At 43.5% G+C, this 23621-nt stretch overlaps 1 protein-coding gene across 1 annotated transcript in view; it reads right to left on the minus strand.

The window, feature by feature from the left end:
• Positions 1-1701: 1701 nt before the first annotated feature.
• RIT2 (Ras like without CAAX 2) overlaps positions 1702-23621 on the minus strand; it is a 199646-nt gene continuing 177726 nt past the window's right edge. Inside the window, exon 5 of the mRNA XM_053409284.1 lies at positions 1702-4832. Within this exon, the coding sequence (XP_053265259.1) occupies positions 4605-4832 (228 nt within the window). The 3' untranslated portion in view covers positions 1702-4604. The remainder of the gene's footprint in view (positions 4833-23621) is intronic.

The following is a 23621-nucleotide window of genomic DNA, read 5'->3' on the forward strand; positions in this document are numbered from 1 at the left end:
GACTGCAAGAAGATCAAACGTATCCACTCTTAAGGAAATCAGCCCTGAGTGCTCACTGGAAGAACAGATCATGAAGCTGAGGCTCCAATACTTTGGCCACCTCATGAGAAGAGAAGACTCCCTGGAAAAGACCCTGATGTTGGGGAAAATGGAGGGCACAAGGAGAAGGGGACAACAGAGGACGAGATGGTTGGATAGTGTTCTCAAAGCTACAAACATGAGCCTGACCAAGCTGCGGGAGGCAGTGGAAGACAGGAGTGCCTGGCATGCTCTGGTCCATGGGGGTCACGAAGAGTCGGACATGACTAAACGACTAAACAACAACAACAAATTACCAACCACACATGCATGAGAAATGAGTGGCTATTATATGAGGAGAGACGGTGTCTGTTAGATTGGCCTTTGCAGGTATTCATGGATGGGTCCCCCAAAGTAGGTTTGCATGAAACTGGGAAAGAAAGATGGCAAAGAACTACGAGTGGAATCCAAGCCCTGACATTTTATGAAAGACATCTGGGGGAGATCAGCCAACAATGCTTCAGTAAAAGGACTCTCTTACATCAACTTCATCCACACGGAGAGTTTCACCTCTGAAATGAAAGAGTTTAATTTGATAATCGTTTAATTTGCTCTAATTGGATTTGCATTAATGCAATCTGAAATTCATGACATTCACCTCAATTTGTTTAATTTGTTTCAGGCATTTAACTTTGCCTTTGCCAAAACGAAAGGGAAATTGACATCCCACACCAACTCAGTGGCACTCCCTTGTTATTTTAAAAAGAAAAGCAATTATTCATCCAGTCAAACAGTAACCAAGTAACATGTCGACCTGATAATCCAGAGTTTGTTTTTCGTTCTGTTTGTTTTGGTGGTGCCCCCCCCCTTTTGGCGCTTTTAGTCCACTCCATTGCCAAGGACGAACAAGATGCAATACACAATACACAAAATAAGAATGTCAAGTAATTATGAGGGGAAATAAAGCGGGGGTGGGAGAGAATCACAATTAATAAGAATAATGGCAGCTGTTGTTGAGCAAGGCCACTGAGTTGTGCTCCAAAGCACAAGCAAATTAGCTCACAAAGAGAAAGGGTTGAATTCCTCCCCCCCCCCCAATCTCAGTTAGGAACGAGCTTTCCTTTCAGATATTTCTCATAGAACAGTGGTGGCCAAACTTGGCCCTCCAGATGTTTTGGGACTACAACTCCCATCATCCCTAGCTAACAGGACCAGTGGTCAGGGATGATGGGAACTGTAGTCCCAAAACAACATGCCTGTCATAGAATATCCTAACATTATTTACATAAGTTCACCATGCTGCCACCCCTTCCCCTATGAAGCTGATTCAACCCACCTGGGGATCCAGAGGCAGGAGGTTCCCAAGTTCCAACCCCATCAGCAACTGTTGCTATTAGACATTCTTAAGCTCCAGCCGTTTGGGCATCATCTGTGCCCCCCTTTCCTATGCTGGCACATATTAGGAGACCCTGTTCCTCTCATAGAGCTACAATTCCCAGAGTTCCTATGAAGAGGAAAAGATTGTTAAGTCACTCTGGGAATGATGGGAGTTGTAGACCATTTGGAAGGTTGCAGATGTTGGCTGCCACTGCCTAAGCACAGGTCATTTTGAAGGCCATGTGACGCAATGGATAGTCTCGTCCATGCCCACAGAAGTAAAGAAAGAGACACCACACCAGTGCATTTGATTCCCAAGTCACATGATTCATTAAAAAATAATAATAATCCTAAAACATGGACAATGGCTATATTCATCTCTTTGCCCTGGCAAACCAGGGGCTGCAAGCAAGCCTGTATAAGGACTGACAACATGTCACCATCTTCTTTTCCCACATTTATTATGGCATGCACACTGAATGCTGCATTCATCTTGCTTTTCATTAGATAAAATATTAAACATAGCAAGTGACAAAACCATCTATGTCAATGCGAAAACGAAAACCAGGGGTGGGGAGCAGCAGAAAGTCAGGATTTCAAGAATGTAAACTTGTCCCTTCCCTAATTTATATCTCTTTTATTCCTATATTTAGTTTTCAAATATCTGATGATTTGGTATGTTCTTGTGCATGCTTCCATGATTTTATTTCACAAAGCACAACAAATGAAACTCTACCTACCTACCTACCTACCTACCAATTGGAGTCATGCAGTAGCTCCAGCCCTATCCCAGATCCTGAATCAAACTTGGCTGTTTTGGGTTTACCCAGGATTTGGGTGGAGTGGGTTCAGTCTGCCCTAGGTTAGATCAGGTCCATGCAGAGTGATCTGGGATTGTGAAAAGGGGAGAGGAGTTGGGTAGCACATGCCCTCTGGGTGCGTCTCATTCTCCCTGCTCCTGAACACGTGTTTAATTAGGCCTCTGAACCCTAATTAAGCAAAGTCATTGATTTGGTTTGGGGCCTGGATTCAGTAATTATCATTATCACCATCCAGTTATTTCTATACTGCTTTTTGGCCCAGATCCCCAAAATGGGTGTCACAGCACTGGATAGATCCCAGGCACATGACCATTCCTGACTCTAGAGAAAGGGTTGACACTCATTCTGGATTGGGGACACTCTGAAGCATTGGATAGGACCCCAAATCTAATTGGGGGAGCCATGCACAGCTCCACTTTCTATATTATGTTCATACAGTGTAGGAAAGAAAGAGCAAGAATCACCATCATAACATCTCTCTAAAAGCACAAATAAATCCTTACATACAGCAAGTTTTTTAAAAAAAACCAAGTTCCTAACATTGTGCTGCTCTAGTGCATCCTTTGTCAAACTGGTGTCCTCAATATGTTTTTGAACTACAAATCCCATCAATCCGGACCAGCTCGGCTGTGCTAGCAGGGGCTGATGGGTGTTTAGTCCAAAACCTACATGAGATGCCATGTTGGCAAAGGATGCTCTGGTGATATATGCCTCATCATTTCTTGGGTTAGGCTCCTGAGAATGAGATTAACAAGCCTTCCAAGTGCCCTGGCACAATGATAATGGGGGCAATATAAAGATCCTGGCTAAATTTAAAGGCATGCCTTAATTGGGCATATATCCCATCTTGTTTTATGACCACCCACTGAGATAATGATTTCATAGTGAGATAAGAATCGAATCTGCCAGGGTTAGGGAAGAGAGTGAACTGGCTCATATATTAAATGTTTGTACAGGACACCACTGGAAAAAAATATACGGCTGATTGTATATATGCATGTTGTGGCCAAATATCCAGATCTCAGGGTGATTGACCACAAAGTGAGTCATCTCTTTGGAGCTGTAGCAGAACTATCCATGTCTCTCTGAGATCGGATGCTGGTGAGGAAAAGACTGCTAATTTTTGCCATCTTTGCCTCAGCAGGTCTATAAAGGCTTCCCTGCTTTCATCCCTTGGTGGAGGCATTCTGGCTAATTAGGATCAGCAGTCTGAAGTGTTCCCCAGTTGGGTTATGACTTATGGCAGAAGCTCCAACCAAGACCTTTGTGTGCTTTGGCCAATTAGGTAAGGTTAAGTGTTATGGATTAGTTGGAAGCTGGGTGGCTATAAATCAAGAACCACAGTACCTAGAGAAGCAGGCGAGTACGAAGGAATGGAATAAGAACTGGCTGATCTATGGTAGAAGCCAAGGCTGGGGCCCTCAAGTGGTATGCAATCAAAAATAAATATAGGACCCTAAAGTAAACATAACTGCTGGTGACATAAGGTTATGCTGACTGGGTTCCTGGTTACAGACACTGCCTTTCCATTCAGTCAACACTTCATAACAGCCCTTGTAAGTACTTATAATATGCCTTAAGCACAGTGTTTTGAGTTCTGCCAGGAGTCCTTGTTGGTTATGCCACCACCAAGCCAATCCTGGGCTGCTGGAATTTATGAGAGGACCAGCTTGATGGAGACACCTTGGCTTGGATTACTTTTTCCCCCATTGTTCAGCTGGTACTAAGGTTAGTTGGTTTCTAGTGCCAGGCGAATGAATTTCATTTCCGCCAGGTCTTCTGAGTTAACAGCATTGGCCATTGCAGTGAAGACAAATGATAGATGGAGTAGCTCCATACACTGGATTTAATAGTAAAAGTAGTTGTCTTGTGAATGTATTATTGGTTTGCTTTTATGTAGGTGTATGTTGTGACCAACATGGAGATCGATTTATGGTGAAGAGTAGGATATGAATTGTGGCTGACATCCAACCTTAGTCATGCTCAGAGTAGACCTCCTTGAATAATAATAATAATAATAATAATAATAATAATAATAATGGACTGAAGGAATTACATTCTATTGATTTCAATGGATCTAACTTTGTGTATGACTTAGTTGACCATTAATCATTAGAAATAAATAAATAAAATACCCGAAAATGACTGTCCATGAAATAAGAAACATTCACAGTGCATTTTTCTTTCCACTAAACATTAAATACAACGCAACCTTCTCTTTACTAACACACTAGGAGGGGGCGTATACCACCTTGCACAGAATCTTACCCAAAGTTAGAAGGCTGGTGCTGCATAAAAGGGACCCTGAAAAAATAAGACTGCATAAGATGATGCCTTCTGGAATTGTTCTGTGCAGTTCCAAAAAAGCTAACTGCATGGGGATCACCATCAAGAAGGGATTTCCTTCTTCTTCTTCAAAGATCCTTTCAGTTTCTGCCACAGACTGTCCTTGTTCTTCAACTTCCCATCTGCCGGAGGCAGAGACTTCTCCCTCTTTCGGATTTCTCTCACCAGCTTGTGAAAAACATCGTCAATGTAGAAATGCAAGGCAGCAGAGGTCTCAAAGAAAGGGCAGGCATACTGTCTGGCCAGGTTGACACCTTCCTCTCGGGATACCTACAACAAAAATTAAGATGGTCTTTGTCACAGAAGTAAGCCCCAAGCAGAGATTGACTGTAGGTCTAGCCAGGTCAGATTCAAACAAATGATATCAAAGTATTCCTGCTATGGTTGGGGACCATCTATCATTTTTGTAGACTATTTTTGGATTCAGTATTCATATAATCATCTGGAGATGGACCTGGAAACAGAATAGAATAGAATAGAATAGAATTTATTATTTATACCCCGCCCATCTGGTTGGGTTTCCCCAGCCACTCTGGGCGGCTTCCAACAAAGTATTAAAATACAGTATCTTTTGAAGCTTTAATATTGAACACAACATCTCCCCTGATCTTTTGGGATCAGTTTCAGTCAAAGAGGCTGAAGACATGGACCAGGTACTTACAGAGGTACAGTCAACAACATATTCCCTTGGCCATTACCCATCATGGTGTGTTTGAGCTAGTTGGAGTGAAAGTTCAAGGAGTGGTAAACACTACCTTAACAGAGGCATGACCACTCAACACAAAAAGTGCCCCCTAGACTCTGGGGTACTTGACAAGTCAAATCCTGCCTTCTAAGCTTAAGTCCTCCCCCTTCCCCTGTTTCCAATTCTAGCACCCCAAGGTGGGTATCAATAATGACAGCATATACCTAGTCCTACTCATGAAAGTCTTGGAAGTGCCTTTCAGATGGACTTAGCTCCATCTAGGCTACCATTTTCATAACTGGAAACCACCTTGAGAGCCAGTGTGGTGTAGACATTGGGCTAACACCAGGGAGACCATGAAGCTGCACTTGGGTGACCTTGGGTTAGTCACCATCTCTCAGCCTGGCCTACCTAACAGGGCCAGCTATGGTGATAAAAACGGGGAGGTGGAGAAGACTGGCAAATGCTGCATGGAACTCCTTTAAAGAAAGGTGGAACAGAAATATAATAATAAATTGAACAAACATAATAGTAAAATATGATGTAGGAAGACAGAGAGGATATAATTTTTTTAATTAAAAGAAAAGCCATTTTACTATACAGTGGTACCTCGGGTTAAGTCCTTAATTCAATCTGGAGGTCCGTTCTTAACCTGAAACTGTTCTTAACCTGAAGACCACTTTAGCTAATGGGGCCTCCTGCTGCTGCCACGCCACTGGAGAGTGATTTCTGTTCTCATCCTGAAGCAAAGTTCTTAACCCGAGGTACTATTTCTGGGTTAGCGGAGTCTGTAACCTGAAACATATGTAACCTGAAGCGTATGCAACCTGAAGCGTATGTAACCCAAGGTACCACTGTGCGTAAGAATATAAGAGTGTGCAAAGAGCAATACTGAATCAGGGCAATGGCTCATCTAGTCCAGCAACCTGTTCTCACAGTGGCCAATCAGATGTCTATGGGAAGCCTGCAAGCATAAGAGAACATGCCTCTTCTGTTGGTTTCCAGAGACTGATATTGAGAAGCATTGCTGCCTCAAACTTTGGAAGCAGAGCACTGCCATGATGGCTAGTAGCCACCGATAACCCTCTCCTCCATGAATTTGTCTAATCTTCTTTTATAGCCATCTAGCTCCAGGGCCATCGCTGCCTTCTGTGGCCATGAGTTCCGTAGTTTAACTATGCTATGCACAAAGCAGTATGCTTTCCTTTATCTGCCCCGAGCACTGCCTTTTATGCGTCCTATTTATTTCACATGGAGCATACCGTTTAAAACTTTGGGGAAATATCTCAGCTTTCAGGTTACTCTGGGCAGCCCCGTGACCTCATAAAGTGAGAAATATTTATTGGCTACCCCATTAAAATTCCAGTTGTGGCTTTTGCCAGCCTCTCCTCTGAAAATTACAAGTGAGATTAAATGGAACACTGACAGCATGCGGAGGCAGTGATGGATGGCCTGCCATCTTTTAAGACAGCTAGTGCTGTGCTAAGGTCAGCTCCCGCACACCAAAAGGACGCAGGGGAGGGGGAGAAAAATGCCAGGAGTGGGGCACAGCTTGGCAGGCACTGCCAGTCTCTGGGTCCCACTTGACAGGAGCTCGCATTTTTCTACATCACCTAGGGAGGAAGCAAGACAGCAAACAAATCAATACCTTAACTGTGCTTTGGGGATATTGTGTGTGTGTTGGTGTACTTGCAAGCCTCCCCCAGTTCCAAGTGATAAGAGACTCCAGAGGTCCTTGCACTTACTCAGGACTTATGTAGTTTCCTTGGGTTGAAGGTCAGCGGAGAGCCTGGTGCTGTTAGGTTATATGGTTTTATTTACACATATGGTATATACAACATGAGCGTAGGGTGGAAGGGCTCACAGAATTAGCAATCCCAAAAGATCTTGCTTCTCCATTAGTCACAACTTGGGATGCAGCACAGAGTAAGACATGCGTTTCTCTCACTCAACAGCTTCTAACTCCCTCATAGGTAAAGGTAAAGGGACCCCTGACAATTAAGTCCAGTCGCAAACGACTCTGGGGTTGCAGTGCTCATCTCACTTTACTGACCAAGGGAGCCGACGCTTGTCTGCAGACAATTTTTCTGGGTCAAGTGGCCAGCATGACTAAGCCGTTTCTAGTGAAACCAGAGCAGCACACAGAAACGCCGTTTACCTTCCCGCTGGAGCAGTACTTATTTATCTACTTGCACTTTGACCTGCTTTCGAACTGCTAGGTTGACGGGAGCAGGGACCAAGCAACGGGAGCTCACCCTGTTGCGGGGGTTCAAACCATGACCTTCTGATCGGCAAGTACTAGGCTCTGTGGTTTAACCCACAGCGCCACCCGTGTCCCACCATAAGGGAATAAGAAGGGGGGGAAGGGGGGGGTTGTATACAGTGGAACCTTGGTTCTTGAACGGCTTAGTTTACCAACAAAACACCAAAAACCCGGAATTAAGTGTTCCAGTTTTTGACCGTTTTTCAGAAGCCGAACGTCCGATGCGGCTGTCGGCCATTGTTTCCGGGGCGCCTGCGCCAACTGGAAGTTGCAGGTTGGCAGGAGCAGGGACCGAGCAACAGGAGCTCACCCCGTCGTGGGGATTCAAACTGCCGACCTTCCGATCGGCAAGCCCAAGCAGCACAGTGGTTTAACCCACAGCGCCACCCGCATCCCTCATACAACTCTTGTTCTCCTAGGTACTAGATAGCCGAGGGAGGTGGGGTTGGGAAAGCCCTTTCCCATTTGCTTCTATTGTGCAGAACAACTTTTTTTTTGATATTCTAAATTGTGGTACCTTACTAGCCAGCCAAAGCCACTACCTTGACAAAGAGGCTGGTTTGGCAGGTTTGCTATTAAACATTCACACTGATAAAGGGTCGCAGGTTTTGGAAAGGGTCCAGGGTGTTATCCAGACTGACCCCCAAAATTCACAGCAATATGGAACTGTAGATTTGGATGTCACCCCACAGGTCATCAAGTCTAACATTCCTTCCATGCAGGAATCACAGCTCACAAATAAACTGTGTTCCTTCCCTGCTTCTCTGTGTTGTGCCTCACTTTAAAACTTGGTCAAAAGCAGCATCAAACTCCCTACCTAAGTGTGTTTTGCTCAGAGAGTTATCATTAAATAAAGCAGCTAAATCAGCCTGGCAGATTTGGAGGTTGGTCTCTGAAGTAGGGAGACGATAAATCTCTTCCCGCTCACGCCACACCTGCAGCCGTGGCAATCAGTGCTCTCGGCCCCATGATGAGCCGCCAGTCATTAAAGGCAGAGGGGTTGCCATGATGAGGCTTCCTAGGCTGCAGGTGGAATGATAATTGGTACAAAGCTTCTCTTAAAGTTACTCTTTCAGCCTGGCTGCCTTTCATTAGCTATGAAAAAACAAGGCTGGTTTAACTCTCTTTCCTTTATGGTTGAGACCTATATCCTGCCTTAACTCTGCATCATGGAAAAGAGAGTAAAGTTTGGAAGGATCAAGATTAGGAATAGTACAGCTCTATTCTGCCTTGGTCAGACCACATCTGGAATACTATGTCCAATTCTGGGTACCACAATTTAAGAAGGATGTTGACAAGCTGGAATGTGTGCAGATGGGGGCAACCTTGATGATCAAGGGTCTGGAAACCAAGCCTTATGAGGAATGGTTGAAGGAGCTGGGTATGTTTAGCCTGGCAAAGAGGAGACTGAGAGGAAATATGATAGCCATCTTCAAATATATAAAGGCCTGTTGTATGGAAGAGGGTATGTTTGCTTTTTCCTGCTGTTGAAGGCAGGACTCAAAGCAATGGCTTAAGTTACAAGAAAGGAGATTCCAACTAAACATTTGGAAAAACTTTCTGACAGTGAGAACTGTTCGGCAGTGGAACAGACTCCCACAAGAGGTGGTGGACTCTCCTTCCTTGGAGGTTTTTAAGCAGAGGTTGGATGGCCATCTGTCATAGATGCTTTAGCTGAGATTCTTGCATTGCAGGGGGTTGGACTAGATGACCCTTGGGGTCCCTTCCATCTCTAAGATTCTTTGATTCTGTGTTAAGATTCCTGGTGGTTCCTTTTCAGCTACATCTTTTCCTGACCAACATTTGGTGTCAGGTGGTGGGGCAGGTTGGGGGAAATGGCCTCTTGGGCCAAATTAGGACCCCTGGCAGGCTTACTTCTGGGATAGAGAGAGATGGACAGACAGACAGAGACATAGGTAGTGGCACCCGCGCTGTGGAACGCCCTCCCACCAGATGTCAAAAAGAAGAACAACTACCAGACTTTTACAAGACATCTGAAGGCAGCCCTCTTTAGGGAAGCTTTTATTATTTTTTTTATTAAATATTTATTAGCATTTTCAAATAACACAGAACAAACAAAAACAAAAAATAAACAAAACAAGAAACACAAAAATCCATAACATTCAAAACTAAACAAAAAAAGAATGGAAAAAACACATAAAGTTTCTAATACTTATTATTCTTAACCTTATTTCTCAGACTTCCTCGCACCTCCCCTTCTTGTATTCCAATTTAAATTGTCAGTTCAGCAAGTCCTTAACTTATTTCTTTACCTTAGCTTAAACATTTGTTCTAACATACTATTGCTTTACTTTACTTCTTTTTTCCATTTCTTCAATTTATTTTTAACAGCCTTATTTTCAATTAATTTAAAAAGAAAAGAAACCAATTTTACCTTATTAAAATTACACATCAACACTTATACCTCATTAATTATTCTTAAACCTTTTTCCTAAAGTCGACCAAAATTTCCCTTCTACGATTTACCCAATTTCCTTACCACTAACAAAAAATATAAAAAGCAAATTATCCTTATGTACCCTTTGGATTCCCAACCTCCACCCACCCTTTTCCCGGTTCCAGTCCCCAACCAATATCCATCAGTCTTTATGTTATTTATTTAGCCTGGAGATCTCACATCCGAGGCCCTTATATCTCTCTCAGTTCCTTTCTGCCGGTCTCTTTGATAGTCCTTGATGTTAAACCCCAAGTCTCGGAGGGGCTCCGGCCCAACAGAATCCATGTTGCTTCCAGCCAGTCCTCCATACTTAAAGGCAAAGCCTATGGGGTGCTCCAACTCTTGTTTCAAATTTCTTTCAGATCCAGATATCCCCAAAGCTCCAGCTTTCACCAACAAATTTGTAATCCTCAGGTCTTCAGATCTCCTCCAAAGGGGATCTCTCCATTTTCCAGACTCCCATTCAGACCAGGCTTTCCACATCCAGTTTTTATTGTCCTTTTTTATCATCATGTCAGGCCTCATATTGTAACTCTCCTTTGACTCCTGCAAATCTCCTGCTCCTCCTTCATTTTCTTCAAAAACGACATATTGCTCCATCGTATCTACACTTTCAGTTTCATTTATTTGTTCAATTGAATGGGCTTCCTGTTTCAAGTCCTTATCAGGCTCAAAACTGTTGTTTACTGTCCAGTGTAGTAGTGATACCTTTGTAGACAAAACATTGTACTCATCTTGCAAGTTTCCCAAGAGAACGAGTGCTCTGTCCAATTCTGCTTGGATTTTACATACTCCAGCCATTTTTGTGATGTAATGTCCCTATTACCCCTCTAGGGGGATTTTAGTTCCTTAATGTTCCTTTCAGCTCAAAACCAAAAGTCCAGTTATTTTGTATCAGCCCTCCTTGTTTTCAACAAAGTTATACCAAGTAAACCAGCAAAAACAGCAGAAACAATGTTCTCTTTTTCCAGCTGACAACTAGCTGACTAGCAGCTCACTTGACAGCTGTCAAAATCTTCAATACAACAGGCTTTCTCATAGGACGTTCCCGGGTCTCGGGGGGGGGGGTGAAATTTCAGCTCCCAAGATTCTTTTTATCCTCCAGTAAATCTTCTTATAGTGTCAAAACCGTGAAGTCAGGATCTTTCATTAAAAAACAAAAAACAAATTCTCTCGACCTTAGCTGCCCAGTCCTTTGCTTTAAATTGTTTACAAAGAGGGGGGGGTGAACTTCCTTTTTAGCCCCTTCCCGCTCGTTCCAAATCCAAAATTAAAGATTTTTAAAGTTCCAATCTCCGTATTACTCACGGGTTTATATTTTAGAGTCCAATCGGTCTTGGAAGAAGTTGGCGCTCTCTGTCAATGGCTTGCGGCTTCACTCCGTAGGCGAGGGAGTACTCTCAGCACCACGCCTCACCCTGCCTCCGTTCCGAAGCCTTTAGAAAGGCTCCGTCGCGGATTGGGGGGGCGCAAATGGTGCCCGCCGAGTCTCTGTGTTCACAGGCATCCGCGCCTGTGATTTTAAGGGTCCCCGCTTCGCCGCAGCGGCCAGACCCAGACGCTACGGAGCCGATTCCCTCCGGAGCTCGGAGGGAATCCGCCATTAAACAATGGCGCCAACCCGGAAGTCCCTTTAGGGAAGCTTTTAATGTTTAACAGACTATTGTATTTTAGTACTTTGTTGGAAGCCACCCAGATGTGAGTGGTATAAATTATTATTTATTATTATTATTATTATTATTATTATTATTATTATTATTATTATTATCTCTTGAAACAGCCAAGCTTCTCATTTCCTCCTGGAAAGTCCCTGGAAATATCTTACCCTCCTCTCTCTATTTTTGCTGCATAGCCCCAGCAACAATTTAACCAACCCATCTGACAGGGAGTTTTATGAAAGAAAGCAGTCTAATTGTCATCTTAAAAGAAAAAAGGGGGGAAGGATTACAGCCCATAACTCACATTTGATTTGCAAACCAAGAAAACGTTGCCCTTCCAATTATTGGCTGCCATGCACCAACAATCATGGACTTAACACTGTTTATACAGACCAGGTTTAAAACCACTAAATCAATCTGCAATTTAACACGGCAGAGATTAAGGAAAGGCACGCACACCTGCCGACCTGGTTCAGAAGTGACAGTTTTTACTCCTCACATTTTATCCCTCAAAGCTTCCTCTTGTCGAGGGCAGGATTGATGGGGGAGTTTAAGGCAATATTATGCTAAAAAAAAAATGTTTCAGGAACAGTGGCCTCAGGGCTGAAACACATAAGACACTTGGATCACCTTACAGCATCCCTGGATGGCTTCTGTGTCTAACATGAGCTGTGAAGATCTCAGCATCAATCATCAAGGAGAGTGATTAAGGGTCGATTTCTCCCCAAAGCATTTTGCACATTTTCGAAATTATCTGTAATCTATAAAGCTGTGCTGATTGCAATGCCGTCAACCAACGTTATTGATGATTGGAAGACGGCTGCAAAAAAATTGTGTATTTTTTTTTTTAAAAAATGCTTTCATACATGCATACCTTTAAGAAGGTAAATAAAGGACCTGCTTTAGATGATATGGCATTGACTAGGATGAGACAGGGGTGCAGTCCTCTATTTGAATGTTGGCGATCCCTGCTTTAGCCAGATGGCCTCCGGTCTGATTCAGATTTTGAATATTAGCAAACTTGTATTTTAGTACTGATGAAAACTGCAAGGTGTTGAAGGCTGGCTCTTTCCACTGGTGTGCTTGTGTGAGTGAGAAGCATTTGATTTGTCTGTTGCAAGGAGAAAGCATCTTGAATGCAAAGGATTTGGGGAGGGGGGACAGGCAGAGCTGAGAATGACAAGGGTTTGTGTACTTGCTTCAAGTCACCACCTGCCAAATTCCATGCTTCTGATCTCTTCTGAGTCAACCTCGGTTGGGGAGATCACAGGCAGGCTCAGGGCAATCTGTCAGAAAACTGGCTGTCACATTTTCCAGCATTAGGGCTCTCATTTCCCCCAGAAATAGACTGAGTGTTTTAACATGACCATTTCTTCAAGAGCTGAACTTGTCACCCACAAGCTGTGGCTAATGCCACGCAAGGCAACAGCTCCTGCAGTAGAAATCTATTCTCATATGACTTAGCAAACATTTAACGCTACAGATTGTTCAAAGCATTTCACAGACATCACTTCAGGAACCATTACAATTCCGTCCCTTTAAAGGAAGCCAGTGCTGTTGTTAGTGACCTTGCCAGAGTTCATAATTCCATGGAAGGTCTATAGCTCAGTAGTAGTGCATCTGCTTTGCATGCAGAAGGTGCCAGGTTCAATCCCAATCATCTCCAGTTAGGGACGGAAATGTCCTCTCTCCAAAATCCTGAAGAGCTGCTGTGAGTCACTATAGACAGTATTGAGCCAGGTGGACCAATGGTCTGGCTCAGTACAGTGGTACCTCGGGTTACATACACTTCAGGTTACATACGCTTCAGGTTACAGACTTCCCTGACCCAGAAATATTACCTCGGGTTAAGAACTTTGCTTCAGGATGAGAACAGAAATCGTGCTCTGGCGGCACGGCGGCAGTGGGAGGCCCCATTAGCTAAAGTGGTGCTTCAGGTTAAGAACAGTTTCAGGTTAAGAATGGACCTCCGGAACAAATTAAGTACTTAACCCGAGGTACCACTGTATATGACAGCTTCTTATGTTCTGATGATTTAGCCTATAAATTTCAGCAAATTTAAAAAATCTCCAAGTTCTTCTCCAGCCTAGATTGTAAAACATGGGTTATGAGCATGGATAGAAGGAACAGAATCCAGTACTCATCCAGCGACTTCACCAGCAGTACAACATCATCTGATTGTGGTCCTTAATTGGCTCAAGCTAAGCCAAGCTATTTTCTGGAGAGGAAATATTCACATGCCTAGTCCAATTATGAATGAAATGGGGTAAGAAGGTCCAGATGTCACCCCTTTATTAGATATGGGCATGTGGGAGGTTGAGAAAATGGTTTGCTTTAAGACCACCTAGGAGCTTCAAAGCTGAGGTCACATTTGAACTCACGACTTTGAGGATCAAAATCATTTTCCTAACTACTATATATATTCATCCAGAGCAAATTTTCACCAACCCTGGTCATTTATGTGTGTATAAATGCATAAGTGAGTGTATAAAGAAGACAGGCAGACAGACAGAATTAATTAGACAGCAGTATCATTGTTTGCCTTTTATCAAAAAACTTTTCATCATCTCAGATTTTCCTCCTCCACCTACTCCTTGATTTTTGTTCTCCCCACAGCGTGCTCTACAGCAGTCTGCTTTGATTCCCCCCTTCGTATTTTTTCTCTTCAAATGCTGAAAGGGAGAGGGAGCCCAAAGAGAAAGGGGAGAAAATTAAAACTTATCGGAGGAAGTGATGTTTATCTCCTAGGTAGCCCTCTTCTGTAGCTAACAAAATCAGGTAGCACACAACCACAGCATTCAGCACTTCCTGCTATAAGTCATTGTATTTATCAGATGGAACAGACATCAAAAAAGGCCTTTTGTGTGCCATTGAATTTCTATCAAGCCGGCGAAATCTTTGTTCCTGAAAAGGAATCTGCTATCAAGAGTTTTTATACTACCCTTTGGAACTTCATTTTCCAGACCTGCTGATATGTCTTTGACAAGATGTGGCCCTATGCAACCCTTTTTGTCAGAACACACATACTTTCCCCTCTGCCTAGATGCTTCCTTTGTCCAAATTTTTCTTTCTTTTTTTAAAAAACCCCTTAGTTTGCCAGGTGCGACTATGCTAATACTAAGCGAGCAAATTTGCTTTCCCCTTGAATAAGCAGTTGCTTTAGGGATATGAAATCTCTACCACTTTTATTTCTGTGTTATTTTATTGCTCAACAGAATGTGATGTGGCACAACTGGCAGACCCAATGGGGGCACATCTGCCAGGGCACGGACATCCTGAATTTTGTGTGTTTCAATCTGACATTGCAAAACTATTTAAGAGCAGGTTGAGGCGGTTATTACCCCTCTACTACTATCCATACCAGGTTGCTTAACCATTGCTATTGTGTCTTTTCTTTTAGGAGATCAAGATAATCAGGTGACAGAAAAAACAACAAAATAAGTTAACAGGGGCAATTAGAATAAGATCTATTATTTGATTAATTTTTTAACACTCCTCAGTTTTTTTATTAACTCTGCCATTTGTACTGATATAAACGTCTAGAATGTATTTTGTATAGCTAAGCATTTAGCTCAGGCATAGACAAACTCAGCCCTCCAGATGTTTTGGGACTACAATTCCCATCATCCCTGACCTGTTAGCTAGGGATGATGGGAGTTGTAGTCCCAAACCATCTGGAGGGCTGAGTTTGCCTATGCCTGATTTAGCTCTATCTTCAGTACATTGTATTTTATTTTATTGCTATGGCCAGTGGGTGATGCAAATTAAGATTATTCTGATCTCTCTCTTTAAGAGCAGGTGTGAGTGTGACATGACAGAGGCAACCAAGTACTGGGGGACTGATGGGGGGTGAAATTCTTCTAAATTTTGGGGGACTACTGTTAGTGGCAGGGACATGGGTGGTGCTGTGGGTTAAACCACAGAGCCTAGGACTTGCTGATCAGAAGGTCAGCGGTTCGAATCCCTGAAATGGGGTGAGCTCCCGTTGCTCGGTCCCTGCTCCTGCCAACCTAGCAGTTTGAAAGCACGTCTAAATGCAAGTAGATAAATAGGTACCGCTCCGGCGGGAAGGTAAACGGCGTTTCCGTGCGCTGCTCTGGTTCGCCAGAAGCGGCTTAGTCATGCTGGCCACATGACCCAGAAGCTGTACGCTGGCTCCCTCGGCCACTAAAGCGAGATGAGCGCCACAACCCCAGAGTCGGTCACGACTGGACCTAATGGTCAGGGGTCCCTTTACCTTTTACTGTTAGTGGCACAATGTTCCTCCTGGCTCTTCTTCTTCTGTTCTCTAGCATTAACCTACACATGGCATCAGTGTGTCCTTGCATCTAATATGCAATGTATTTTCTGCTAGACTAGAGGCTGCTCCATTTGGACAAGTGGAACAATGCCCACCAACTTCATACTGCCCTCAGGTGCCCACCTACCTGCCTTTTTATTTACATCCAGTCTGGAGGATGGCACTGCCTTTCAGCATCCTTTACCCCAGTCTCCATGTATCCCCTCTGCTCTGTGAGCAAAATAGGTCTTGCCCATCTTGAGGAGGTCGCAGGCAGCACCAGCTCTGAGCTGAAGCACCATCTTGCATCAGGGTCTATAAGGAGCTGTCCAAGGTCCTTATTTGTGCCTTGAGTGGACCAGACCTGCCTGCACTTCAGTATATGTAAAGTTCTGGGGAAGCTCAGGCCCAAGGGCCAAATGTGACACTCAACCCGCCCCCTCATCTGGTTCTCGGAAATCCACCACAAAGTGACAAGCCTCACTTTGCTTCAAACCCCATGCATCTCTGGATGAGTGAAGGAGCTGGGTATGTTTAGCCTGGAAAAGAGGAGACTGAGAAGAGATATGATAGCCATCTTCAAATACCTTAAGGGCCATCACATGGAAGAGAGAACAAGCTTGTTTTCTCCTGTTCTGGAGGCTAGGACATGGACCAATGGGTTCAAGTTACAAGAAAGGAGATTCCGACTAAACATCAGGAAAAACTTTCTGCTAGTAAGAGCTGTTCAACACTCCCTTGAAAGGTCGTGGTCTCTCCTTCATTGGAGGTTTTTAAGCAGAGGTTGGATGGCCGTCTGTCATGGATGCTTTAGCTGAGATTCCTGCATTGCAAGGGGTTGGACTAGATGACTCTTGGAGTCCCTCCCAACTCTACAACTCTGTAGTTCTATAATCCTAATGTCAATAATGCCTCCTGCTTCTCCAGGTGGAAGAGAGGAGTGTGTGTGTAGAAATTAGCCTGTTGTGCAAAGGTAGAATTTCCTTTTGCTGCTTCATACATTTTTGCTTCTGTCTGCGTCCTCCATGGGTGTGTGGTCTCTGCATGCTTGCCTAGAAGGGAACAAGGTCCTCAAATTGAAAACAGTTCCCCACCCCTGGGCGTAATGAATCGACTCTACCTATTCCTTCCTGGCTTGGTCTGCCAGAAGCATCTCAACCTGGCAGTATACAGGGAGAAAAAGCTTTTCCCTCTGACATGTAGTTTTCTATGTGTGCGGATATTCAGTTTCCTACACCTCATTTTAAATTGCAGAGTCCAGACACAGGTCTCTCCACACACACACCCCCCAACATCTATATGTTCTTTGTGAGAGCCAGACCAAAGTCTGGCCCAAAACTCTGTACTTTTATCCCCAAATGTCCCTCTAGGCTGTTGTGGTTGTTTTCTTCACTTTAGATGATTTGTTGAAGGAAATAACTGACATGCCGGTTCTTTCATGTGCAATACAGGAGATTTGGGATTTGTAGTTTACAGCGTCAGTGGTTTCCAGTACTAGCAAGAAACATCTGCGGTCGCATATCAATGTGAACAACTCTGGTAACAACTGAAATCCAATAAAGCGTATGGCGTTATTATTTGTTAGCCTTTTATTATGGAAAACTCTTTCACTGTGCGCACTATAACCTGATTTATGCCATGCCATTTATCAAGAAAACATCTTGCTATTATACCTTGTTAACCAGCAAAAGAGACCCTTCTTTCAACATTATGAGAGGGTAAGGCGTGATAAATAATAAGCAGAGAAATAATTGTCAAGGCATTTACAAATTGATGCATTGTGAAAATATGACATCTTGATAGCTTCTGTTGGAAAACACGTACAAGGTAGTAATTTCTAGATTTGCACACATTTCCAGATTATTATAAAATGGGCAGGAAGAAAGGGGGGGAGAGAACCTTAATTTAGAATGCCTGTAAAATGTGTACAAGGTATTGTTCTGAAACTTTCAAGCAAAGTCACAAATAGGGATGTGTGTTTCCTTATTTCTACGGATTTTGATTAATTGATTGATTGATTGATTGATTGGTATCTGCATTGGATTTGAATTGTTCTTTATGTATGTGCTTTTGTTGTTTTAGACAGTTTTTAGGAAACACAAGCATAAATAAATGCACTTCTGAATAATGCAAATGCTGCCCATTGCTTTCAGTGGGGAGTATCTTTGGACACTGTCTCCATTCGTACACTCTGCTACCTTTTGCATCAGTTTGCACATCCAGCTTATATTGTCATCGTCATCATCACCCCAAAATGTTGCAATGTGGAGTTTTCCCGTTCAGTGTCCCCTCCTCAGGTTACGCCATTCCTTTTGGGCTTTCTGACCCTCCCGCCCCTCTGGGAACAGTGTGCCAACATTTTGGAGCTGCTGGGAATGCCGTCCTCATTGTGCTGGAATTTAGAGCATGGGTTTTCCTCATGGGTTGCATTCCTAAAAGACTTTGGAATTTCTCAAACATGCTGATAATTCCCTCGTCTGTGTGGATTGCTTCATTGCTAAGAATCAGCACTCAAATGATTGAGATTGCTCTTAGTAAATAAGATGATTGGAGTAAATCCAGTTAAAGTAAATTGGATAGAAATGGAGAGAAACATTTTGGTTCATGGGCCACACAAGCAGAACTATAACAATCTGTGCAAGAAACTGAACCTGCTAGGAAACATCAGCATTTGGGCACTCAAATAGCAGTTTTGATATACTAATAGTTGGTTGAATATGTAATGTTAGGATTGCAGAAAGCTGTCGTAGGTCCATCGAGCTTTTCCAGCCCTGGTCAGGGATTGAACCTGGGTCTCTTTGAATGCTGAGCTATGTTGTGGTTCTGATCATCGGAATGAGAGCTTGTCCCAAGTGCTGCTTGAATGTCAGGCCTTAAATCAAGTTGCCTGTCCAGAGGCAACTGACCAAATTATGGGAACAAATGAACCCAGGTTTTTAATTTTTTGGGGGGAGGGGGAAGGTTGCAACCTAAACTGGTTCTTCTGTGGGTTCTTTTTTAAAATAAAATGTTAATTTTTGTGAGGCCCTTAAAAATGAAAATTGTGGGGGAAATGTAAAGAACTGAATTTAAGAATGGGAAATTGAGAACTTGAGGGAAACTGAAAGTTACAGATTGATATTTAATAGTCATACAAATATTTTTTTTAAAGAGTAAAACTATCCCAGAAAAAAACAGGACAGGATTAATAATAATAATAATAATAATAATAATAATAATAATAATAATAATATATTTATATCCCACCCACCTGGCTGGGTTTCCCCAGCTACGCTGGGTGGCTTCCAATAAAATATTAAAATACAGTAGTTCATCAAACTACTATTTTCGTGACAACAGTCACGAAATTAAAAGACGCCTGCTTCTTGGGAGAAAAGCAATGACAAACCTAGGCAGCATCTTAAAAAGCAGAGACATCACCTTGCCGACAAAGGTCTGTTTTGTTAAAGCTATGGTTTTCCCAGTAGTGATGTATGGAAGTGAGAGCTGGATCATAAAGAAGGCTGATCACCGAAGAATTGATGCTTTTGAATTCTGGTGCTGGAGGAGACTCTTGAGAGTCCCATGGACTGCAAGAAGATCAAACCTATCCATTCTTAAGGAAATCAGCCCTGAGTGCTCACTGGAAGGACAGATCCTGAAGCTGAGGCTCCAATACTTTGACCACCTCATGAGAAGAGAAGACTCCCTGGAAAAGACCCTGATGCTGGGAAAGATGGAGGGCACAAGGAGAAGGGGACGACAGAGGACGAGATGGTTGGACAGTGTTCTCGAAGCTACCAGCATGAGCTTGACCAAACTGCGGGAGGCAGTGGAAGACAGAAGTGCCTGGCGTGCTCTGGTCCATGGGGTCATGAATAGTCAGACACGACTAAACAACAAAGTCCATCAAACATTAAAAGCTTTCCTAAACAGGGCTGCCTTCAGATGTCTTCTTAAAGTCTGACAGTTGTTGTTCTCTTTGACATCTGGTGGGAGGGTGTTCCACATGGCGGGTGCCATTACCATGAAGGCCCTCTGCCTGGTTCCCTGTAACTTGGCTTCTCGCAGTGAGAGAACCGCCAGAAGGCCCTTGGCGCTGGACCTCAGATTCAAAAATAGAGATAGGTTCTACAAAGCAAGATATCTCCATTTTCACATGCCAGAGAAAAGAGGTGAGTTTTCAGTATATGGCAGAAGCTATAAAATGAAAATATTAGACACACCTTTGTGGACTGGGAGTTTCACATGTTAAGGTCAACAACAGAGACCATATTCTTCCAGGCTGCTATTCCTTGCACTTTTGAGGGTTGTGGAATGACCTAGAGAGCACTCCTCTCTGTTGATCTTAACACCTGAGAGGATCCGTAAAGATGTAGATGGTCTTTCAGATATGTGAGACACTACTAATTGTGTTGTTCTTTAAACACAAATGTGAGCACATTGAATTGAACCTGGAAACAAAATAAGGATGGTTCCTCTTCCACATTTTCGAAGCTAGGAGTTGAATGCCAGGAGCAAATTGGTCCAAGAATGCAATGTAACAATCTAAAATGTCACACAGGAAGAGTGATTGATATGCTATATTCAATGCCTTGTGTGTCCTTGTGGAGGAAGCCTGAGCACCGGGCTGCAAAGTGTCAGTATTGATAATGAAATAGAAAATTAATAAAGAAAGTAATGTGAAATGGAGAGTAAATCAAACCCTGACATTTACAAATATCTAAAAACGGAAACTATCCTCTTGGTTTGTCGCTATTGTTATTTAGTACAAAATACTAAGCTGCGCCCTGAAAGTTTATTAAATAAGAATCTCCTCTATATTATTGCTTTCCTCTAAGATAATCCATTTTTATGTGTGCATCGCCAGAGTAATACTGCAATTTATCCCACTTAGGGCAATTTTGAAACTTGCTTTCCTTTTAGATATATCTTATCGGCTCGCCTACTAAATCTTTCTTTGTCTGTTTTACATAAGCATGGTGTCTGCGGGCCACATCCAAAGTCTCTCAGCACCCTACTGATTTGTTATATGCCAGGTTCTCCAATACAGTGGTACCTCTGGTTACATATGCTTCAGGTTACGTACGCTTCAGGTTACAGACTCCGCTAACCCAGAAATAGTACCTCGGGTTAAGAACATTGCTTCAGGATGAGAACATCTTTATCAACATCTTTATTCAACATCTTTATCAACGACTTGGATGATGGACTCAAGGGCATCCTGATCAAATTTGCAGATGACACCAAACTGGGAGGGGTGGCTAACACCCCAGAGGACAGGATCACACTTCAAAACGACCTTGACAGATTAGAGAACTGGGCCAAAACAAACAAGATGAATTTTAACAGGGGAAAATGTAAAGTATTGCACTTGGGCAAAAAAAATGAGAGGCACAAATACAAGATGGGTGACACCTGGCTTGAGACCACTACATGTGAAAAGGATCTAGGAGTCTTGGTTGACCACAAACTTGACATGAGCCAACAGTGTGACGCGGCAGCTAAAAAAGCCAATGCAATTCTGGGCTGCATCAATAGGAGTATAGCATCTAGATCAAGGGAAGTAATAGTGCCACTGTATTCTGCTCTGGTCAGACCTCACCTGGAGTACTGTGTCCAGTTCTGGGCACCACAGTTCAAGAAGGACACTGACAAACTGGAACGTGTCCAGAGGAGGGCAACCAAAATGGTCAAAGGCCTGGAAACGATGCCTTATGAGGAACGGCTAAGGGAGCTGGGCATGTTTAGCCTGGAGAAGAGGAGGTTAAGGGGTGATATGATAGCCATGTTCAAATATATAAAAGGATGTCACATAGAGGAGGGAGAAAGATTGTTTTCTGCTGCTCCAGAGAAGTGGACACGGAGCAATGGATCCAAACTGCAGGAAAGAAGATTCCACCTAAACATTAGGAAGAACTTCCTGACAGTAAGAGCTGTTTGACAGTGGAATTTGCTGCCAAGGAGTGTGGTGGAGTCTCCTTCTTTGGAGGTCTTTAAGCAGAGGCTTGACAACCATATGTCAGGAGTGCTCTGATGGTGTTTCCTGCTTGGCAGGGGGTTGGACTCGATGGCCCTTGTGGTCTCTTCCAACTCTATGATTCTATGATTCTATGAAGAACAGAAATCGCGTGGTGGCAGGGCGGCGGCAACGGGAGGCCCCATTAGCTAAAGTGGTGCTTCAGGTTCAGAACAGTTTCAGGTTAAGAACGGACCTCCAGAACTAATTAAGTACATAACCAGAGGTACCACTGTACTTCCTCCCAGAGCTCTCACTGTAGGGATATAAGAGAATTTCGATGAAAGCAGAAACTCAGCCCCAGGGGCTCCACATTTGCCTCTGTGCCCCCTTGCCATTGACATGTGGGTGCTATAAGGTTGCTCAACAAGGAATGTAGCCCTGAAAAAGCTTCCTCACTGGTGGAAGTCCCTTTGTCAGGTGAAGCAGAACCCAGGGTGAGGAACTGCAAATGCAAGCTAGCAAGCGGGTACGCACTGGCCAGTCTGTTGGGAAATTCACAATACAAACTAGCTCTCCGCCCAAAGCGAGATCATCACCATCAATTAAATTTCTATACTGCCCTTCATCAGAAGATCATAGGGTGGTTTACAATATATGTAGGAGAATCAACCATGCCTCTTGTGTTTTGCCTGGTGCTGGGTGGCCCCAGGCTACACTGAGATGGTCCCATAATCTACTGGAACACATGTAGATCAGGCCTGCTTATTGCTGCCTGGATGAGGCTAAGTTCATTATTCCTTCTATGTAATGATTATAAGGATGGCTTGGAAAAGGCAGTGGGTGCAAAATGCAGCAGCCAAGCTGCTGATGGGAGCTAAGCAGTAAGAACTTTATGATGGTAAGAGCTGTTTGACAGTCGAATGGGCTTCCTTGGAAGGTGGTAGACTCTCCTTCATGGAAGGTTTTCAATCAGAGGATGGATAGCCATCTGTCACAGATGCTTTAGTTGAGATTCCTGCATGGCAGGGGTTGACTAGATGGCTCTCGGGTCCCCTTCCAACTCTACAGCCCTATGGTTCTGGCACTGTTGCACTGTCTGCTGACACATTTCAGTGCCCAAATGAAACTGCTGGGTTTAACTAACTAAATTTGATATTACCCAATGCTTAATGGAATGCCTCTCCTGATGCAAACCTTATTGCACCCTAAGGTCATCATTTGGGGACTTCCTCTGGATGACTCCTTGGAGAGAAGGTCAGACAATGGCAATGGCACACACAGAGAGGCCTTTTTGGTTGTGGCCCCATACCTATGGTATGCTTTCCCAAGCAAGGCCTGTTTGGCACTCTTGCTAATATGTTTTTAGTGCCAGGTTAAGACAATCTACCTCTAAATATCAGTAACTTGGGTACATACAACTGGGGAGTGCTGTTACTGGCATGTCCTCCTTGTGGGCTTCCAAATGAGCTTCTGGTTAGCCACTGTTGGGAACTGATTTCTGGACCAGATGGAGTGATGCAGCAAGATATTCTTAATCCCACTACAGTGGTACCTCGGGTTACATATGCTTCAGGTTACAGACTCCGCTAACCCAGAAATAACACCTCAGGTTAAGAACTTTGCTTCAGGATGAGAACTGAAATCATGCTCTGGCAGCATGGCAGCAGCAGGAGGCCCCATTAGCTAAAGTGGTGCTTCAGGTTAAGAACAGTTTCAGGTTAAGAATGGACCTCCGGAATGAATTAAGTACTTAACCTGAGGTACCACTGTATAAC

This window comes from Podarcis raffonei, chromosome 11, assembly GCF_027172205.1.
Source record: "Podarcis raffonei isolate rPodRaf1 chromosome 11, rPodRaf1.pri, whole genome shotgun sequence".
Taxonomy (NCBI): Eukaryota; Metazoa; Chordata; class Lepidosauria; order Squamata; family Lacertidae; genus Podarcis; species Podarcis raffonei.